The sequence below is a fragment of the Elgaria multicarinata genome, chromosome 3, assembly GCF_023053635.1.
Source record: "Elgaria multicarinata webbii isolate HBS135686 ecotype San Diego chromosome 3, rElgMul1.1.pri, whole genome shotgun sequence".
Taxonomy (NCBI): Eukaryota; Metazoa; Chordata; class Lepidosauria; order Squamata; family Anguidae; genus Elgaria; species Elgaria multicarinata.
In genome coordinates this window covers 33,719,437-33,740,368 of record NC_086173.1, presented here as the reverse complement: position 1 = coordinate 33,740,368, position 20,932 = coordinate 33,719,437, and the positions used below count along the sequence as shown (strand labels likewise).

Sequence of the window (20,932 nt, the reverse complement as noted above, 5' to 3'; positions counted from 1 at the left end):
TGTGCATATTTGAATGACTCCTTTACTTATTAGCTTGGGTATTTTGGAAATCGAGCTAAACCAATGTCTGCATTAAGGAAGTATAATATACAGTACACTAACCAGTTTAGCATCCCCATAATCCATGAGAGAACAATACTCTCTCAGTGGGTTTTCTAGTGCTCCTGATTAGGGTTATGCACTGTTGGGGCTGCTAATGTTCACATATATTAAAAACAACCTCCTGTTGCCTAGAACTTCAAACACAAGGAGGCTCTTAAATCCCTGGCAGGCCATATAGGAAGGTGCCACATACCAGTAATACAGCTTCCTCATGTCTGAGTATTATCTACAATGAACCTGTTCAGACAACATGCTAAACCATGATGGTTAAGCATTCTGAGCTAAACATTACGGCTTAGCATATCATGTGCACCATGACTTAGCGTGTTGTGTGAACCATTCCTAACCATGGTGGCTACATAACCATGGTTTAAGCACACTCATTAACCACTTGCTGCAAAAGAGTTAGCGGCCTAACCATGGATTAGTGTGTTGTCTGAACAGGCCCAATAACTGGCAACAGCACTCCAGGGTTTCAGGCAGGGGTCTTTCCCAGCCTTACCTGGAGATACAGGGATAGAACCTGGGACCTTCTGCATGCCAAGGGGTAGAACCTGGGTCCTTCTGCATGCAAAGGTCAGTGCAACTATTGACCTACAGCCATTGATGGCAGGCTTGATGGATCCTAAGTTATAGAAATTATAGAAGCCTGGTTTAAGGCCTTGTGCAGGTGCATAGATCTCAGGTTGTACATGTTTACAACTCTTGGCTTGAAAGTCTCTTTTACAAATCTGAAACAGATATATGAGTCACTGTGTTGTAGTGGAACTAGGAGATCTGGGTTCTATTCTCCATTTGGCCATGAAGCTCACTGGGTGACTTTAGGGCAGTCACTCATTCTCAGCCTAACCTACTTCGCAGGGTTGTTGTGAGGATAAAATGGAGGCGAAGTTCATGTGCACTGTCTTGGCTCCATGGAAGAAAAGGGAGAATAGAAATGTAACAAACTAATTACTTAAACGCACATCACCCCCTTGAATGATTCAACCTTTTTGTGCCAGGCACTCTTGTTCTGTCACCTAACTTATAAATTAGTCTATTCTCCTCCATTGTGTGTTTTTTAATAAAAAAAATTATGCTTGTGAATACAGAACATAGATGAGAAAGATATGTGGGTTTGGGATGGGTGGAAAGCAAGCCAGCAGATGCTGTCAAACTCATGCTTATGCTATCCACAAAACAACCCCCAATCCTCCAAGGTATTATTCACCAAATTAGTGCTGTATATTCTAATTCTTCCTCTCTTTCTTTCTTTTTAAAAGCAGGACCTCTCAAAATGCCAAATGCCCAGGGATTGACAGAATGTAATGTTAGGATGCTAAAGGGAACATCTGGAGATTATCTCAGGAGGCTTTCCATGCTAGTTTCTGATGGCATAGAATGGGAGAGGGGGAAATCTCCCCCCCACACACAACGAACAGGTCACCCACACAGCTGAAGGATTTTAAGCATTTTTTTCCGAAGCCGTTACATTGTCAGACGCTTAGGCGCACAGTGTGGTAGAACTGGCATATCCTCGCAGTATATGTGGAAAAGGAGTCTCCCTTCGTTGCAATTCACAGAACACGGGATCGCTTCACCATGATGGGATTGCGGCCCAGTTCTTCCTTACAGAGGCTTGTACGGAAAGATTTCACTTTATCCTGGATCTCTGACAGAATGGCAATCTTTTGCGCTAGGACAGCTTCGAACTGCGAGGCATAAAACTCCATGTCGTAGTCGACGTCTTCTGCCATTTTCAGGAAAGCCTTCAGCCACCTGAGAGATTCCTGATGCTCTTCCACCAGAGCTTTCTCATCCATCTCTTTCCTCTTCTTCTGACCTTTCCCTCCGGCCATGAAACTGAGAGCCGGCGGTGGGGGAACTTGATCCTCTTTCTGGACACAGAACACTTTGAACTCGTCTGTCTCGGGCAAGCTTTGGATGGCCCACGGCCTGGTCAAGTCATCCAACTGGAAAATGGATCTGGGCAAGGGCGGCTGGAATTGCTTAAAGGCACTTGGGTCCACTGCCAGTTCTTTCACCCGGTTGGCGTACCTCAGCGTGTTGAGGGTGTGCTCGCACGACCTCATTCCTGGTGAGATGGTGGCAATCATGCAGGTGCAGGAGTTTTCTCCGATAAAAGAGTCCCTCAGCACCTGGGTGAGCTTACTGGCTCGGAAGGGTGTATGGCCTTTCTGGCGCCCTAAGGCTCTGATGCATTCCTTGAGTGCCAAGAGGCTCTTGTTGATCTCCGCGCCCTCCAACCTGGTTTGGCGGTCTGCATTGGAGGTGTCGGCCCCCCGCTCGTTGCCAGCCAAGTCAATCAAGGAGAACTTGCCATGCAGCCTGCCTCTTCTCTTGAGGATGATCTGGAAGACCGCGTGGCTCCGCGAGGAATGAGAATTGGCCGAGGTCTGGCCTGACGTCCGGCACCGATTGCCGATCTCAATGAGTTTCATGACATCGTCCACGCAAATCACCTCCTGCTCCAGCAGCCCGACCACCTGAACCTGCTGGTTGCTGTCCTCCAGCACCCGTAGCCGCTTTTTCCAGTTCAGCAGGTCGTAGACCTTTCCCCAGTAGATCTCAAAGAAAGCCCCAAAGACCTGGAGCTCCAGCATTTTGTAGGTGGGGTCCTGAAGCAGGCTGAAGATGTCCTGGGCAGCCATGGCATAGATGCCCTTGGAAGAGTCCTGCTTCTTGCCAGAAAAGTCTCCCCCCATCGTGTGGGTCTTGCCGCTGCCCGTCTGCCCATAAGCAAAGCACGTGGCCATACCGCCCCTGAAAACTGTCTCCACCAGAGGCTGAGCCGTGTGCTTGTAGACACTCTCGTTGGTGGCCTGGTCGTCGAAGGCGTGGTCGAAGCGGAACGTCTGGTTCTCCATGTAGCGGGTGAGGTCCAACTTCTGCTTGGCTTCGTGCACCATCACCACGTCGGAGCAAGGGATGGTCACCACGTCGAAGTCCTTGAGCTCCGCCTCGCGCTGGTTGAGCGGCCGCTTGCGGACGCACACGCAGATTTTGCGGACGCCGCTGCGGCTGGGCTCCAGAAGGCAGGTGTGGGTCAGGAGGGCCGAGCCGCCGCGCTCCAAGGCGGCGCGGTACTGCGCGATCATGGCTATGGCGTCGGCGTGCGGGTGCGCGTCGCTGGCCTCGCGCCGGGCTCGCCTCTCCAGCAGCTCGAGGTGGCGCTTCTCGCGCCGCTCGCGCAGCCGCTCCACCTCCAGGACGCAGGGCGACTTGTGCGCCGGGCTGGGGCTGGGCTTGCCCGCCGTCCCCGCCGACGGAGACCGCTTGAACTCGCGGTCCGGGCTGTCCCCGCCCGGCTTCTCCTTCGTGATGGGCGTGACCACATAGTTAGAGGGCGGGCTGGAGTGATCCCCCTGATCCGACGGCGTGGGCGCCGAGAGCGCCTCCGCTCGGAGCCCAGTCGGGGCCAGCTGCGGGTTGAGCGAGAAGGCGACGCTCAGCTCCACCTTCTTGCCCTTGTTCGCGCCTTTCTCGATCCATTCCACGGTCACGCTGCTGGTATCCTCGTGCAGCGCCGTCACCAGGGCCGGGTGGACGCGCCCGTCGCTCCGCTTGATCTCCAAATAGGTGCCCACCTGGATGGCCCCGAACTGCTTGGCCATGTCTGTCTGCGCTTTGCGTCCCGGAGGGAAAGCGTTGCCGATGCTCGGCAGCAGCGGGAAGCGAGAGAAGCGGGCGGGCAGACACGCTGCCACCCAAGGCAGACAGCCACAGTCATCCAGCGCCTGGTGGTAAAGGGCACCCGTGCGCATGGCCCGGTCAGAGCCCTGGCCCTGCCGCCCCGCCTCACAGGCACCCGCACGAGCACCTGCGTCACAAGCGCTTCCCCGAGGTAGCTAAGGCCGGCGCGCCCCGGCCTTAGCTTTCCCCGCTGCTTTCCAGGAGACCTCCGCCCCTGCCCTGCCCTGGAGCAGAAGCATGATATGTAAACTTGTCGAGTAGCTGGTTCCCGAGGCAGCCTAAAAGCACGGCCGCTTGTGCGTTTGCTATGCTTTGTGTCATAAAGCGCAGCGCTGATTCCTATCCTTTCCAACAGCTTCGTGTTCGGCTCTTTTGGTTTAATCCAGCAGGCCGCGCACAGTTCTGCAAGGATCGCGGTGCAGAAATTCAAACGGGCGCCTTTGAATCCCAAGGAAGGGCGAAGCGGTTAGAAGAGGAGGGAAGGCCCCACGGATTTTAAAATTTCCAGCGGTGTGTTAAAGTCTGCCCAAACTTGACATAATAAGACCTGTTCCAGGTGAAGGGATGCATTTCTTTGGGAGAACAGACAGGCTTTGAGGGATCCAATTAACCAACCAGGCCACCATTCACGGAATTAAAAACAACAACAAAGAGGATTTTAATTAAAATTAGCATCTAAATGGGCATTCGGTACTGATTACATTGTGATCAGCAGTCTGAATCATCTGTTTGGAGAGTGGGTTTGTGACCCAATCTAACGCATCTTTTCTTGGGAGTAAGGTTTACTCCCAAGTAAGTGTGTACAGAATTGCAGCTTTATAGTATAATGCTGCACATGGACTGAGAAGTCCACTGATTTTAATGGGATTTTCTCCCATGTAAATTTATTACAGCCTTATTTCATTGTAAGTGCTTACAGTTACCTAAAAAAAGGATTTCCCAAATAATAACAATAATAATTACAATTAATAATAAATATTTTGAATAATTTCATTTAAAAAACAACAACAGCAACACTTCAATGTGCTCAAAGTATTACTTAGATTTATTTGATAATATTTAGTGCGTAAAATGGAGGAAACTTTTTTAAAAAAGATGTATTGTCATAGGATGATGTAAGTTTTGACCAGTATTTAATCAGGGCTTTTTTTCCCCTCTGAAGAAAGCTGATCCAAAGTCTAAGTCAGTCTTCTCTAGCCTGGTGTCCTCCAGATGTGCTGGACTACAACTCCCAGCATCCCCTAGCCATCATAGACTTAAGTGCCCAAATGTACTTGAATCAATGGGAAACACTTTCCATGGGTATTCTGTTAAGATGGTGTAGGGAGGAAGGGCAGGATAATTTCATTGGCTTATTTTAAGGGGTTACTTCCCCTGGATATTTCAACATTCATGTATAATTTATTTTGTAATATGATTACATCACAATTATTGTGAGATCATTAGTGTGTCAGAGATCCCAGAACCCTATCCATATTTCCAAACTAAAATGAATTAAAATCAACAGCCGAAAGTATGAGGTTCATCCGGTGAGCGTTTTATTGCACGTTCACTATTGGCCACTTACGGATGTGTGCGCGTCCTTTAGATGACGTCTGCCTCCCGCACGCCTCCTGCTCCTTCCACTTGTTTTTCCGTAGCAAAATAGACCCCTTTTATTCTGACTTTTTTTAAAAGAAGAGAATGTGCCACGATCTGCTGTGTGCAGGAAAAGCGGCGCAATATAAACAGTCTCTGAATGGACCACATGGTCTTTGTTGACTTCCTCTTTCCCCTGAAGCAGAGAGAAGCGACAGCAAGGAAACACGATTTCCCCCTTGTGACGATGTTCTATGAATCACTTAACTAGTCTAGTTAATCAGTTGATTTACTAATTACAGATTTAAATAGGGATTTTTAAATATAACCTATAAATATGTATTTGAGAGTTCTATAGCATTGTTATGAATAATGTGATGTCTTGAATGATTCATCTGTGGTACCTAGTTGGGAGAATCTTCACCGAGTAGATTCAAAAACCCTCCTCATTATAGTTTCCCTTTAATTCTGTATTTTCCTTCATTTTTCAGTGGAACTCAGACACGTCACTGACTAAAAAACATTTATGCTGATAATAAATTATGTATTTAAAAAGAAAAGTGTACAGAGCATTATACTGGAAACAATGGTCTTCAAAAACTGTCAACCCAACTGCAGAAAAGAGAGGACTTGGTTTGGATAGTGCTCCAAGTGCATCATACTTTAAATTAGCTTCCTTTTTTTTCTTCTGGTGGAAGGTCCCTGTGCTTTTAACAGCTGTGATCCAGATACAAGTTCAACAGGTAAAGTCTTTCCTATTACATCATTGCCACCTACACCTGCTGATTTTCTGCTCTATGTGTAGTCGTTGACACAAGAAGCCCTGCCGGGAACAGAGGTGACCATCATTAGCAAGCTGAAAGGACCACCTTCCTCTCAAGGCACTGAGGGGTGAGGCAGACATTTCTTTTATTCCCTTCTGCTGGCAAAACTGCTGAGATTCTTGTTAACCTCCTCCCTTTCCTAGCCTCCCTTTCCTTTCTGCCCACAAGGAATTGGCTCGGGTGTTTAAAAGGATGCTATCTGGTACAGAAACCAGCTGAAATGTATGGTGTAATTGTATTTGCTTTGCAGGGATTTGACATCAGTTCATACTGTATGGTAGCTAGATAAGAATGATGGGGGAATCGCAGCCCTGCTTTTAGCATTACGTTGAGCCTTCCGTGTTTGTATTGCTTCCCAAATCGTGAGCCTTAGCAAAACCTCAGCTGTCAGGTCTAAAAGGCTAGGGTCCATTGGAATGACAGGCTAACATCCCCCAAAAGGGACCAGCAAGGCTTTAGGAAAGGAACCTTAGGCTGAAATCCTGTGCCTGCTTATTTGGAAGTCTCATTGAAATCATTGGAGTTTATTGTTCCTATCTAAATGTAGTGAAGTCGATGGTGTTGGTGACAAAATTTGTTGTCTTTTAAGACTCTGGGATTTTCCTAGAATCTCTCAAGTGCATCACTGTTCAGCTGAGCTTTTTATTCATAGCTTGGAGAACAGGTGCATCATAATATTTTCCCCTGTGTCAGCTTGTGTTGTTTCTATAAACAAACTCTATAGCTTGCATAGTGGTTAGAATGTCAGACTAGGACTAAGGAGACCCGAGTTCGAATTTGCACTCCGTCTTGAAGCTCACTGAGCACCCTTTAGGCCAGTCACACTCTTTCAGCTTAACTTATTTCTTGAAGGAAAAAAGTGATATAAATGGAATAAATAATATTGTTGGTGCTGCTCATCATGCAGGGGCAAAAACTTGGAAAATTCCACCAGGAATGACTTCACCTGCAATGGTAAAAGCTGGATCTGGTGGTATGCAGTCTTCTTTGCAACTCTCCAATGCAGAGATGTCCTGGACCCAGCAAGCTTATGATAACCCAGAGAGCCGCCCAGAGAGCTTTTTGTGAACCACCCAGAGAGCTTTGGCTATTGGGCGGTATAAAAATGTAATAAATAAATAAATAAACCCTATTCCTGGACAAGTGAAATCTGACTCACAAGCATTCCTCTACAGTCTAAGGGGTACCATCTTGTTTGGGTGGGTGTATTTACCAGTGTAAAGTTTACTGATGACGTTTGCAAACCCACGATTTAACATGTGGTTCTCTTTTTACAGGCTGGCCATAATGTGGTGGGACCATATCAGCCACAGAAAGGATGCTCAGTTTCACTTTCCCTTGCTTTTGACACAGGTGTTTTAAGCGAATGATGCAGCTAACAATTTATTTATTTTTTGGCTTTTGGCTATTGTTATTTTCTAGAACACATATGCACATGTATGGAGACCTCCCAGCCACAAATGGCAGCCTCCTCAGTGGCTTGATAAACCTCCTCTTTGTACTGCCAGCTTCGGACTCCCAAAACTGGTGGGGCAGAGGAAGAGGGATAAAGCCCCTGACAGGCCATACTACATAGCAGACCTCCTACATTCATCTTGATGTATCACCAATTTTGCCTACTGCAAGACTTCCAGAATATGGACTATTAGTGATTACAGTAGGAACCTTCATATTTCACACGTGTTGTCTATAGTTTAGTTAACAAGATAAGTATGATGTGTGTGCATTACAGGGAGAAGGTAGCTCTTTCATGGAGTTATGTTCCATTACCTAATTGTTTCTGCAACTATAAATGTAAGCTCCAAATGCTGCTACTATATTAGAACAATGCCCTCAACTCTTCAGCCTTCAGCTATTTTTTCAAGCAAGCTTTGTGGAGGATATTATTAAATTCCAGTTGCTTTGTACTTACTAATCCTCCCAAAGGAAAACCTAAAATTGGCTGCTTGTATGGCATTGGGTTAAATTGACACCTAGCAGCTGTTTGGTTCGTTTGATCTCGCCAGGGTTCTGCCTGCCTTCCCCCACTGCATACATGAGACCTGGAGTTGATCAAGAAGAACGATCTCTAGGGGGCATAAGTAACACTTGCAGCTCCCAAAGATGCTGTAGAATTCTAAACTGTTATTATTTGCAGTTCTTGTATCATTAAAACAGAGGGCATCTAGATTTATGGGTGTCTTCCAGAACATTTGACAACTACAAGTTCAATCGCAGCTTTTAAAGCTCAGCTAAAAACTTTTCTTTTTCCTAAAGCTTTTAAAACTTGATTTTGTTCATCCACCTGCAGTTTCTCTAGACTGAAAGCTCAAAGTAAAATTGTTAAAAGTCACAAAGACATTTCCGTTAAGGTATTTCCATTGGAGTTCTACTGATGGTAAATTTGACCAGCAAAATATTTTAACCTAGGCCAATATGAGCGAGATTTTCCAAAACCTTTGCTGGGTGGGATCAGGAATTTTGAGTCATGAAGGAAATTCTTTCCCAACATAGATATAGATAGTTGTTTTTAGTCATCCTCAGTGGTATGTGGTTTGGCTCGCTTGCTTAAGTAGTGCAAAGGAAGAAGTGGAACTCTAGTTAGTGCTAGAAAACAGTAATTCATTTTTAAATAATGCATTTTGACCCATAGACCTTCCTCTCCAATTTGTTTGATATAATTGGGATGTTGTATATTTTGAAACAACTGCTGATAACTGCTCATCCTTCTTAAAAAAATCATTTAAAAAAATTAACAGGGTTGCCATTACTATTTATCATCATCTCTCTTTTCTTACGAGTGGTGGTCTTTCTAGATGAACATGATGGGCTTTACCAACTCATGCTGTCTTTTACTGATTCAGAAATTTCCTGACTATTGAACATGTTTTAAGTGTGACAGCTTTCCTGATATTGGTGTGGATGTATTTTAAGAACATAAGAAGAGCCATGCTGGATCAGGCCAAGGGTCCATCTAGTCCAGCACTCTGTTCACACAGTGGCCAACCAGCCATCGGTCAGGGATGAACAAGCAGGACATCGTGCAACAGCAACTTCCCTCCCATGTTCCCCAGCAACTGGTGCACGCAGGCTTATTGGCTCAAATACTGGAGATAGCACACAACTATCAGGGCTAGTAGCCATTGATAGCCTTTGCCTCCAGGAACTTATCCAACCCCCTTTTAAAGCCATCCAGATTGGTGGTCATCACCACATCCTGTGGTAGTGAGTTCCATAATTTAACTATGTGTTGTGTGAAGAAGTCCTTCCTTCATGCAACCAATTAGTAGGCCTAATTTCTGAATGTTTTCTGTAAAAGAATAAAAATATATATGATGTGTTGCTGGTGACTAACGGAATACATGTAACTTTCCCCTATTGCCATAGTTCTTTAACTTCCATAGCCAGTGGTGTTAATTTCAGATACATTGAATGTCTCCTGTTCTTTATTTCAGTGATTTTAACATTAAGATGTTATGTAGAACAGGTTTGTCTTAATTATGTGCTGTGAAACCCTTTTTTAAAAAAATCCCTGGCCGAACCACCTAATGAAATGTGCTGCGCACGCCTATGGCCATAACGGAGACATTTCAGCATTTTAGAAAGTGGGGGGTAAACACACAAAAACTGGGAAGCCTCTAAACAATTGGTGGCATGACCATCTGGGGATTAGGATCCCAGGAGGGACAGATTTGACCCTGGCTCTGTGGTTTTACATTCCTGATTGAAAGGTTTCATATAAAATGTGAAGGTTACCGAACCCATTTCAAGCTTCCTGCTCTTCATCAAGAGTATTTTACTGTTTCTTTCATAAGCGTCAAATTTTCTTTTCTTTTTAAATGCGACATTTATTGTATTTATCTTTTAAGAAATATTTATCAATCAACCCCAAAGACCAGAAAGGACAATCTCCATACCATAAACCAATGGAAACACTGTCCTTAGCCTGTTATCTGACCATGCAGCTCTCTTTTTTCCTGGCCTGAAGATATGTGATGACCAAAGGTTTCACCTGCCAAATTTCTTTGTGTCTGGTCGATGCAAAAAGCACAGGAGCAGAGCCAGAAAACAAGATGGCAACCTACTCTTTAAAAAGAGCTATTTTCATAAGCCGGTTCATGGAGTAGAATGGTCAGTCATCTTCTCATTCCCTCTAAGGAATTTGCATAGGGCTGTTTTGTTGTAGACGTTCCTTTGATAACATGCAGGGCAGTGAGCTATATTGCAATAATTTATAACTGACACATTAAGCAGCGGCAGCCTTCAGCCTTATTTTAACCACGGTCTCCAAGTGAATAATTGCACTCCTACTGACACCCTGGAGTATCTTGTTGTTCGTACATCAAGCCGCTATCTAATTGTGCTAGGAATCAGAGAGAGGATTTTCTGCACAATGGAAAGTGTGGCACAAATATTCCACGATGTGTTTCATTTCAATAAGAAGAAATCTTCTTTTCTTGTATTGCCCATGGCCCAAATCTAGAGAACTTTCTCTATGGAGTAGCATGACAGCAGACACAAAAACGTAAATGGGGTGGGGGGGATGGTTTGCAACAATTGGAGGGTTCTGAGGCACCTACCATAGTCCAGGGGAGGCACAGCTCAGTTTCCAGAGGTGACAGTCAAAGGGGCCACAGGGTGGGTCTTATGAACCAAAGCATGCAATTTCCAGAGCAGCAACTGTATGTTTGAAGTGTTGGTTCAGGGGTAAGCAGCGTGTGGCCCTCCAGATTTTTTATTTTTTTTGGCCTACAACACTCATCAGCTTTAGTCAGCATAGCCAATGGTGAGGCATGATGAGAGTTGTAGGCCAAAAAAATCTGAGGGCCACAAGTTGCCCACCCCTGGGTTAGAGGTAGGAGTCATAATTAGGGTGACCATATGAAAAGGAGGACAGGGCTCCTGTATCTTTAACAGTTACATAGAAAAGGAATTTCTGCAGGTGTCATTTGTATATATGGAGGACCTGGTAAAATTCCCTCTTCATCACCACAGTTAAAGGTGCAGGAGCTATATTGCAGCTATACTGTGACCAGATTTAAAAGAGGGCAGGGCACCTGCAGCTTTAACTGTTGTGATGAAGAGGGAATTTCACCAGGTTCTCCATATATACAAATGACACCGGCACAAATTCCCTTTTCAATACAACTGTATCTTTTACAGGAGCCGTGCCCTCTTTTTCATATGGTCGCCTTAGACATAATCCAATTTGTGCAGCAAAGCACAGGCGTTTCTAGAACACCAACTCTTGACAGCTTGCTCAGACTGAGGAACCAGCCATGAAGCAGCAGTTGCATAAGGCTAGCCTTGCCCCTATTTGACTGTTCTGGTGGCCTGGGCTGAGGAGCTGCAGTCCACCTTTCTGGCCATTATCTGGGGCCATAGCTAGACCTAAGGTTTTTCCCAGGATCATCCCGGGTTCATCCCTGCCTGAGCGCTGGATGCCCTGTGTGGCACTTAGATGAGCAGGTTTGACCCCAGGACAATCTTGGGATAAACCTTAGGTCTAGCTACCGCCTGGGTGGCATTGCAGAGCACCAAGGAGAAACAGGTTGATGGCTCCTTCAACCTAGGAGCTGCTCCAGTGGTGCAGAAGGTAAGTCACCTGTGCTCTGCTGCCACAGCCTCCAGTGCCTTATGATAATGGTTTTGTTGGAATCGCCAAGCCACATCTCAGTGGCTAGCCAAAATCTCACAACTCCAGCGTGAAGGAAATTATGCTCTATCGTCTGACCCCAGTGTCTGGTGCTGACAGGAATATTGCCTCTAACCATGATAGGTTCTATTTAGCTATTGTGGCTAATAGCTCTGGATAGACCCTATCTTTCATGGGTTGTTTTACCGTTTTGAAATGTGATTTAAGCTGGGCTTTCAAATGCTGCTTGGTCTCCTGTGGAGAATAAGAATCACTTTCAGGTGACCAGCAAAGGAAGCTTTGGGAAGTGGAAGAGAATGGGTTCTTGGCCTGATCTATATATGAAGTAGATTGAAGTGGGAATGCAGTGGCAGAGTTATCAGGTGGTAGCATGGATCACATTTGGATGGCAGGTGCTGGACCACATTTTTTGGATTCTGCCCTATGAAGAAAATTAGCACAACAGGGAGCAGTGTGCCTTGAACCTTTCTCTCTGTTGTACGGGATTTACTTATTTTTACTTGCAGGGGATTTTTTTCACATAGGGGGTGCTTTCAAAACGCATCCTGTACCCATTGCCTGAAATAGTACAGTCCACTCTCCCACCTCATTCAACTATTTTTGCAGAATCATCTCTTCCTCCCTTGAGTTGTCATTGTGCCAGAAATTCCTTATAGAAGCATCTGTTGGCAGGTGGGCCAATGAGTGTTTTTGTGGACCAGTCTATCAAAGCTAGTGGCCATTGCTACCTCTTGTGGAAGTGATACAGATGGGGTGACTGGGGAGGAGACAGAAGTGGCCTGGGAGTTGCTGAGCTTACACCAAATGGATGGGATAGAAGGAAATGTGGAGCATTGAGGTAGAGAACATTCAGGACTAGAAGCGTAATGGTGTGAAAGAGCTATTGTAAAGGACCTAAGTATAATATTAATGTTAATAAATGTGTGTGTGTGTGTGTGCTAGTTCCAGAATTTTGGAGATTCCTGGGCAAGACACTTTCAGGGGATAACACCATTTACCTAAAACGTAATAGGCAGAGTGTGGGGTCCATGAATTCTCTCGCTCCTTTTTGGGGTGTGTGTGTGATCTGTACAAAGTGGGAGTGGCAGCAGTGTTGAGATGGTGGTCATTTTCTGGTTCCATCAAATACTCAACCTCACTACTACACACTAGAGCCAGCCATAGTATTGACTCCCTCTGTGGTTTGAACAGGGACAGGGACATGGGTAAGCACAGGGTCCTCATAACCTTGAATTTGTTCCTGGACCCATAAATTTTGGACCCATTGCTTATTTTACTATGCCAGAGGTTGGAAGCTGGCATAGCTTTCAGAATAACTCTCTTTTATCCATTTTGGAAAACTTGTTTTTTTCTTTTCTTTTTAAGAATTCTGTTATCTGCTCTCCCCAGTGCTCCTCCTGCTAGGAACAAGGACAAAGTTGCCTCCCAATTAAATGTTAATCTCGAGTCTCAGTGATTGATTTTAATGCTCCTGTGAACAACACATGCAGTGCTTCCAAGTCTGGATAAAAAATGGCAAGGGCTATCATCAATCCTCATGCCTCGCTATGTAATTCAAACGCTATTTAAAATTGATAAATTCCTTTAGCAAAATAGCTTTTCGTGGAAGTATTATTCAGAAAACGTAACCTACATGAGTGCCATCGACTCTTTATTTATTTCCAGAATTTTCCATTGCGTCCAGTTGGGGCTTGATTGCAGTTGCTTTGTCCACTAGCAACTATGGGAGAAAAGAACATGGAGAGGTCATAGAGCATTTGCTTTGCATGCAGGCGGTCCCAGGTTCAGTTGCCCTTATCTCCAGGTAGAATTAGAGAAGTTTCCTATCTGAAACTCTTGAGAGGTGCTGCTAGTCAGCCTTCTCCAACCTGGCACCGTCTGTATGTTTTGGATTACCACTCCCATCATCCCTACCCCTTGCCCATGTTAGCTGGGGCTGATAGGAACTATAGTCTAAACCTGGTAGGCATCAGGTTTAGGGTGACCATATGAAAAGGAGGACAGGACAGGGCTCCTATATATTTAACAGTTGTATTGAAAAGGGAATCTCAGCAGGTGTCATTTGTTTAATCAACAATGTGATTTGGTATAAGGTTTACTTTCCAAACAAAAAAAAATGCTTTACTGGTTTGGGCCAAGGGCTTATCTAGTCCAAAATTCTGCCTTCAGCAGTGGCTCTATATCAAGCCACTTTCTGTGGGGCATGATGACATAGCAGGAGTGGACAACTTGTAACCCTCCTGATGTTTTGCCCTAGGCAGCTTAGCCAATGTTGAGTTGTAGGCCAAAACACTTCGAGGGCCACATGTTGTCCACCTGCAATATAGCCTAATCCTAGTTGTTAGCTCTCTCTGAATCCAGTAGTCAGAGGTACATTGTGTCTCATCATTGAGGGTCTGTTTGACTTGTCATGGCTCATATCCACTGATCAACCTCTTTCCCATAAATCTAAAGTAGTGGCTGTTATTCACTTTTTTTTTAAAAGTGTTCTAGCAATGTACGTATAAAGGCATGTGCCCTGCGGAGTGGGGCTAGGGAAATATTTCCCCTGCTGTGGTTTGTCCTCTCTCATGCAACAGAGGAGAAAAGGCCTGTCCATTTTCATAGCTGTGCAGAAGGTGGGACTTTTTTGGCAGCCATCTTGACACAGTACTGTAGGGGTGTGAAAGACTGCAGCTACTTGAAATGCCTTCTTCTATACCAGTGGTGGGTGCATTTGGCCTGCAGCACTGGGACACTCTGGAGTGTTTCGGGAGAGCCTCCGTCGATGAAGCAAAGGTGGAAGAGCTGGTGCCTGCTGTGAGAGCAGCGCACTTTGAAATCTTGTATATGGCTGGGTGGCCTCCTTCCAAAGCAGAGGGCTCTGAAAGTGCTTTCAAAGGCATCCTTGCCCAGGTGGGGGTGGGGAGCAACAAGGTATTTGTCTCCTTTTCTTTTTTTGTTGGGGATGACACTATGGTGGTGTGCTGTCAGGGCTGGGGGAAGGAGAGAAAAAGGGGGTAGCAGAAAGAGAATGGGAACGTCCCTCTTATTGCTCACTCTGGCTCTTATCACTGCCAAATTTGGCCTCCTGATGATTTTCCTGTGGGTTACTGGCTTTTAATGGATAAAAGGCTCCCCACCCCAACTGTTATGCAGGAAGCATAACCTACTAGTATATAGGGTGACCATATGAAAAGGAGGACAGGGCTCCTGTATCTTTAACAGTTGTATTGAAAAGGGAATTCTGGCAGGTGTCATAGGTACACATGCAACACCTGGTGAAATTCCCTCTTCATTACAACAGTCAAAGTTGCAGGAACCCTGCCCTCTTAACCAGATACAAAAGAGGGCAGGGTTCTTGCAACTTTAACTGTTGTGATGAAGAGGGCATTTTACCAGGTGCTGAATATATACAAATGACACCTGCTGAAATTACCTTTTCTATGCAACTGTTAAAGATACAGGAGCCCTGTCCTCCTTTCTATATGGTCACCCTACTCTAACTCCTGCCCATTTCTTCTTGCTAAAATATATGGGGTCCACATAGCTATTGCTCTTTGTTTTTTTCTCTGTGAGATCTCGGGGCAAAGGAGACACTGCCAGAGTTTGGGAGTTCAGTAGAGAGGAAAAAGGGGCCTTGAGGCTGATGCCCATCTCTATTAGAAGCTAAAATCATGGGCAGTGTGTGTGTGAGAGAGAGAGTGCTTCTTGGCCAAGAATTTGGGCGCTGCCATGAGGTAATTCAGTGCTAGAATCGTGATTGGATTACTGCAACACTCTATATGCGGGGCTGCCTTTGTAAAGTGTCCAGGAACATCAGCAGCTTCAGAACGCAACTGCGGGATTATCAACCTGAGCTGGTTACTTGAAGCATGCGACTTTGCTTTTGTTCCAGCAATTTCTGGACTCAATTCAGTCATTGTCTGAAGAACGGCATCCCCCCCCCCCCAAAGCTAATAGGCCTTGTTTCTTAGTAACTAAAGAACTCATAATAATGCTTCAGTAACACAACTATATTCTCATCTAGAGACGTCTGGATTTTGTGAACTGTCCCACATGTTTTGTGAATTGTGCACTGTCGTCCATTCACACACAGGTTCAATCCCACCCCCCGTTATGCAGAAAAATACACAAATAATTCTGTAAGAAAGCTTGCAACAATTTAGATAATTTATGTTGCTATGTGACATTTAGCATATTGTCCCCTACTCCATTCGACTTTTCTCCGCATATATTTTCCATCATGGCATATCTCAGCAGAAACCCACGTGTTTTCTTGCAAATGAATTTGTGTAAATTTTGGGAAGATAAAAAAATAAATGAATCTGGAAGTCTGCAGACTCCATGCAGCCTGGGGAGGTCGGCGCACACGGGATTCCGCAGGTCAGAGTCTAAGAAATCCGAACTCGTTTTAGCCCATCTTGAATTTCTCCAGCTTCCCTAGTCTCGTCCACCACCTTGTCCTAAGTATCCTGCAGCTGGGTTTGAACTTCTGCAGTCTAATCAAGGCTTGCCAACAGGAGTGGGCAAATTGGAGCCTACTGGGAGATCTCTGGGTTTGGAGTAGGTTGGCAAGGATTTCTGACTCCCAATTATTTTAAAATTCTAAGAACAAAATGACTTGCCCTGCCCCCTGTTACTTGGAGTATGTGCCCCCGAAGAAAGATTTGGGGAGGCAACCAGGAGTGGAGTTTTGTGTGAAAGGACTGTGAGCTTATTTGGTTCTGATACTCAAATCAAATTTCTGAGCTCGGCATTCTTTCATTCTACGTGTTTGTTTTTGGCACCAGGCTCTGGTTGGTGGTTCTCAGAGTTCTGGATGCTTCAAGCCTCGTGTTTGCCCACCCCGGCCTACAATGAATAAGGATTAGCTCCCAGCTACCACGCAAATGAATTGGAAGAAAGCGGCTGCTTCTTTTCTTTCAGACCATCAGTGTTTCAAGTGACTAAATACAGAGGAGCTGACTAGGGAAAATGTACATGGCTATTAACTTTTGCAAACACATTTACGAGGTTTGTTCTGGCTTAGTGCTTCACTGTATGGCCCTTCTGTCAGTTTTTTTGGCCCATGCCCCTTTTCTTAAAGAGTAGCCTTTTTGCTTGGTTGGCTGGTTGATTCTGTACTAAAGCTAGCTGGCTTAAAAATAATGACAACTGACTGCCGTTTGGCATCATAGGGATCAAAAGGTGTTGCATCTTCTCCAGCTAGGGGGCTTGGGATGTGTTACATCCCCTATTGCAGCCCCTAAAAGACCAGTCCTGGTTGGTCTTTGTGTAATGCCAATGTGGATTCATAAATAAAGTTCCAATCCCAGTATTGTTCGTTGTTTATTTCCAGAGGGGTAGCCGTGTTAAGTCGGTTTCAGCAAAAACAACAAAGAATGTTGCGGCACCTTAAACCAGGTGTGGTGAACCTTTTTCAGCCCTCTTCCATTTCAGAGAAGCTTTGGGGGGGGAGGGGCTGCATTCCAGTAGTGGGTGGAGCCAAGGCCAAAATGGGATGGGCCAAAGGCAAAAGTAGCAGGGCTCAAAATGCTAGCGTATTTTAGCTTAAAGTTCTTGCTGCCAGTAAGTAAGCTTTAGGAGAGCCATTTCATCCTTTTGGAATGGGGGAAAACCTAACAAAAGCCAGAAACCACCAACTGTTTAGTGGTCAGGGGAAAGGGAGTTTGTAGCACAACCTGTGAAGTATGTTACACTGAGAGAGGGTTACGAGCCTACTGGCTGTGGTCAGGGATCTGAGTCCAAAATCTCTTCAGTCAAGGCCAGCACTTTACTCTCCGCAACAACATGCTAGTATAAATGGTTCTCTTACGACAAACGCCAGTTCTTGCCAAGTAGGGGTACTGAATCTACTTCATAAGTAAGAACATAAGAAGAGCCCTGCTGGATCAGACCAAGGGTCCATCTAGTCCAGCACTCTGTTAACACAGTGGCCAACCAGCCATCGGCCAGGGACTAACAAGCAGGACATGGTGCAAAAGCACCCTCCCACCCATATTCCCCAGCAATTGGTGCACACAGGCTTACTGCCTTGAACGCTGGAGATAGCACACAACCATCAGGGCTAGTAGCCATGGATAGTCTTTGCCTCCAGGAATTTATCTAACCCCCTTTTAAAGCCATCCACATTGGTGGCCATCACTACATCTTGTGGTAGTGAGTTCCATAATTTAACTGTGCGCTGTGTGAAGAAGTACTTCTTTTTATTTGTCCTGGATCTCCCACCAATCAGCTTTGTGGGATGACCCCAGGTACTAGTATTTTGAGAGAGGGATAAAAATGTCTCCCTCTCCACATTCTCCATACCCTGCATCATTTCGTACACCTCTATCATGTCTCCCCTTAGCCTCCTTTTTTCCAAGCTAAACAATCCCAGTTGATGTAACCTTCCCTCATAGGGGAGACGCCCCAGCCCCTTAATAAGTACACAGTGTTTACTTCTCAGGATCTTTATTAACGGAAGTTGGGAGGCTCTGAGTGTTTTCTCCTCTTGGATAAAGGTTATAATTTATTAAGGGAAGCCTCTTGGTTACGCAGCATTATAAACAGAGTGGTTATAAACTAGCCCAGTGGAAAGATTGGTAGCTGCACTGTAGCCTTAATGTACGTGCTCATAGCGCTGCAGTAAATAACTCATTTCATCACTGGTGCTCAGAGGGCCTACAAACGGGGGCATTTGCATGTTCCCTAGATTATTCCTAACTCTTGTATATTGGACAATAAAAGAAATTGCTTTCCTGTGTTTCTTCTCCCCGCCCCTTGTGTGTACCTGCTTGCAAAACTATCTCATACATAATGCAGCACAATAAAATCGCAGCACGTAATGGCTGTTTTGCCTTTACCCCAATGTGTAAATAGCAGTAGAAACCCATTACTCACAATGTAGCCTTCAAACAACAATCTGAGCTCGACAAACTTTAAATAATTTGAAGGGACGATGGAAACTGATGTTTCCTTAGAGCGTCTTTTAGGAGGCTCATCAAACAACTCTCTCCCTCCCCTCCTTCCCCACCCCAGCTCTTAACACCAGGGGAAATTGATGAAATGGCACATAAGGAAACTGTTCAGCATTATCTTTTGGGAAGTGATCCTGTTAATGTCATAATTCAGATGTAGGCATTTATTAGTTTGCTTTGACCGATTTGGGATGATCTTTTAAGTAATATTTTAAATGACGCATGAAATAAATAAGTAAATAATTCTTAATTGTCTGTGCCTCCCAATTTTTTGAATTTGCTCAGAATCTTGGTTATATCCAGAACAGAATTGCTTTATGTGAACAGTTCCTTAGTTTATAAATATCTTAGCTTGTTTGGTATCCTATGTTGGCTCAAAAGTGGGGTATAAATAATACTGTCTAATTACTGGAACGTTTCTGGATGTCCTCTAAAATAAACTACCCCAACCTGATGCCGTCCAAATATTTTGGACTACAACTCCTATCAGTCCCAGCCAGCATAGCCAGTGGTCTGGGATGATGCAAGTTGTAGTCCAAAACATCTGGAGGCACCAGGTTGGAGAAGGGTGCTCTAAGGCCAGATCTACACCAAGCAGGATATGACAATTTAGAAACGGGTTGAAAACTGTATATGGAGTGTGTCCTGGGCCCCAACAGTTGTCACTACTGTTATAAACCATTTTAAAGCAGTAGTGTAGATTCTGCCTAAGATTGAGAAAAGGGTGTGGGGAATGTTGAGGTAATTTGTGCAGAAACAGTTCTGGTGGTTTTCAGTTCACTTTTTTTCCACTGTTGCCAATACCAGGGGATCTGTCATGGGCCCCAACAGTTGTCAATGAACTTCAATACCATTATAAAACAGTAGTGTAGATCCTGCCCAAGTTAAAATACCAACATATTTACCAATTTATACAGCATACAAATGGCTTAGCCAGGAAGTGGGTAATTTATGCTCGTTTTGTTATATGCAAAAGTGATGCGTGGTTTAATTGAAATTAGTAAGCTGAAAGATACCATTAAAATAATTTCACCAACTATGTTTGCACTTCTCTTTCCTTTGAATAGCATTTCAAGCCTTGCGGTAAACAAGATGCCATTTATGTTTCAAAGGGTATAATTAGAAAAGAGTTGGAAGAATTTTTTCACAATGGTCTTGATCAACCACTTTCCCTTCTCTTAAATCTATCTACTGGAGATGTGTGTAATGTCATCAACAGACTGAATTGGACAGACTGGAACACAGAAAGAGAGAGAGTAAAAATAGAATTTTTGTATGAGAAGATTGTCAGAAGTCAAGGTTTTAGTTTGAAATTCCCCTTTCTTTCCGTAATGCTTAAAAATTGTTATAAAATTAAAACAAAAACCTCAATTGTGCTTTAATTTTAGTGAGGGAAAGAGGATTGCCCCCCTCCTCTGCCATTCCAAACTGCTGCTGTTACCTGAAACTCCTAGATATTTAACTTCCCCTATGGAATTCTTGTGTTGTAAATAACAGTGCGAGGCTCCAAAGTCTTATGTAACTAGTTCTGAGACAGGCCGTCCTCTCTAGTTGACTCTGGCATTTGGCTGAGTGCAGATAGATGGGTTGAACAGGGAGCTTTGTACTGACTTTATTACGAGGACAAATGTGAATCCTGTCCATTAAATTCCTGAAGTAGACCTAAGACTACATTTATTTATTTATTTATTATTTATTACATTGCATGGTAATCCTCCGTTTGTGGTACCTTACAACACAATCCGATACATGTTTACACAGAAGTAAGTTGTGCTCTATTCAGTATGAGGTTAACTCTAGTAAACGTGTTTAGGATTGCAGCCTTAACCATATGTCATAGGAAGTAGTTTTAAAGGAATCAGGAAGATCATTTTCCCCAACTGGGTCAGTATTACCTATACCAGCACTGGTTTGCTGTTATTTCAGATGGGAGTCTTCCTCAGCCCTACCTGGAGATATCAGGGATTAAAACTAGCAAGGGACTTTGTGCCAGCAAATTGTATGAGCTACAGTAGGCTGACCATATGAAAAGGAGGACAGGGATCTTGTATCTTTTACAGTTGTATAGAAAAGGGAATTTCAGCAAGTGTCATTTGTATGCATAGAGCCTACAAATTTAGTGAAATTTCCTCTTCATCACAACAGTTAAAACTGCAGGA

General features: G+C 44.5%; 1 protein-coding gene across 1 annotated transcript; it reads right to left on the bottom strand.

Annotated features, from left to right (window-relative positions):
- Positions 1–1,658: 1,658 nt before the first annotated feature.
- KIF2B (kinesin family member 2B) lies at positions 1,659–3,866 on the bottom strand. The gene has a single exon (XM_063123161.1). The coding sequence runs from the start codon at positions 3,864–3,866 to the stop codon at positions 1,659–1,661; it is 2,208 nt and encodes a 735-aa protein (XP_062979231.1).
- Between the last annotated feature and the right edge of the window lie 17,066 nt (positions 3,867–20,932).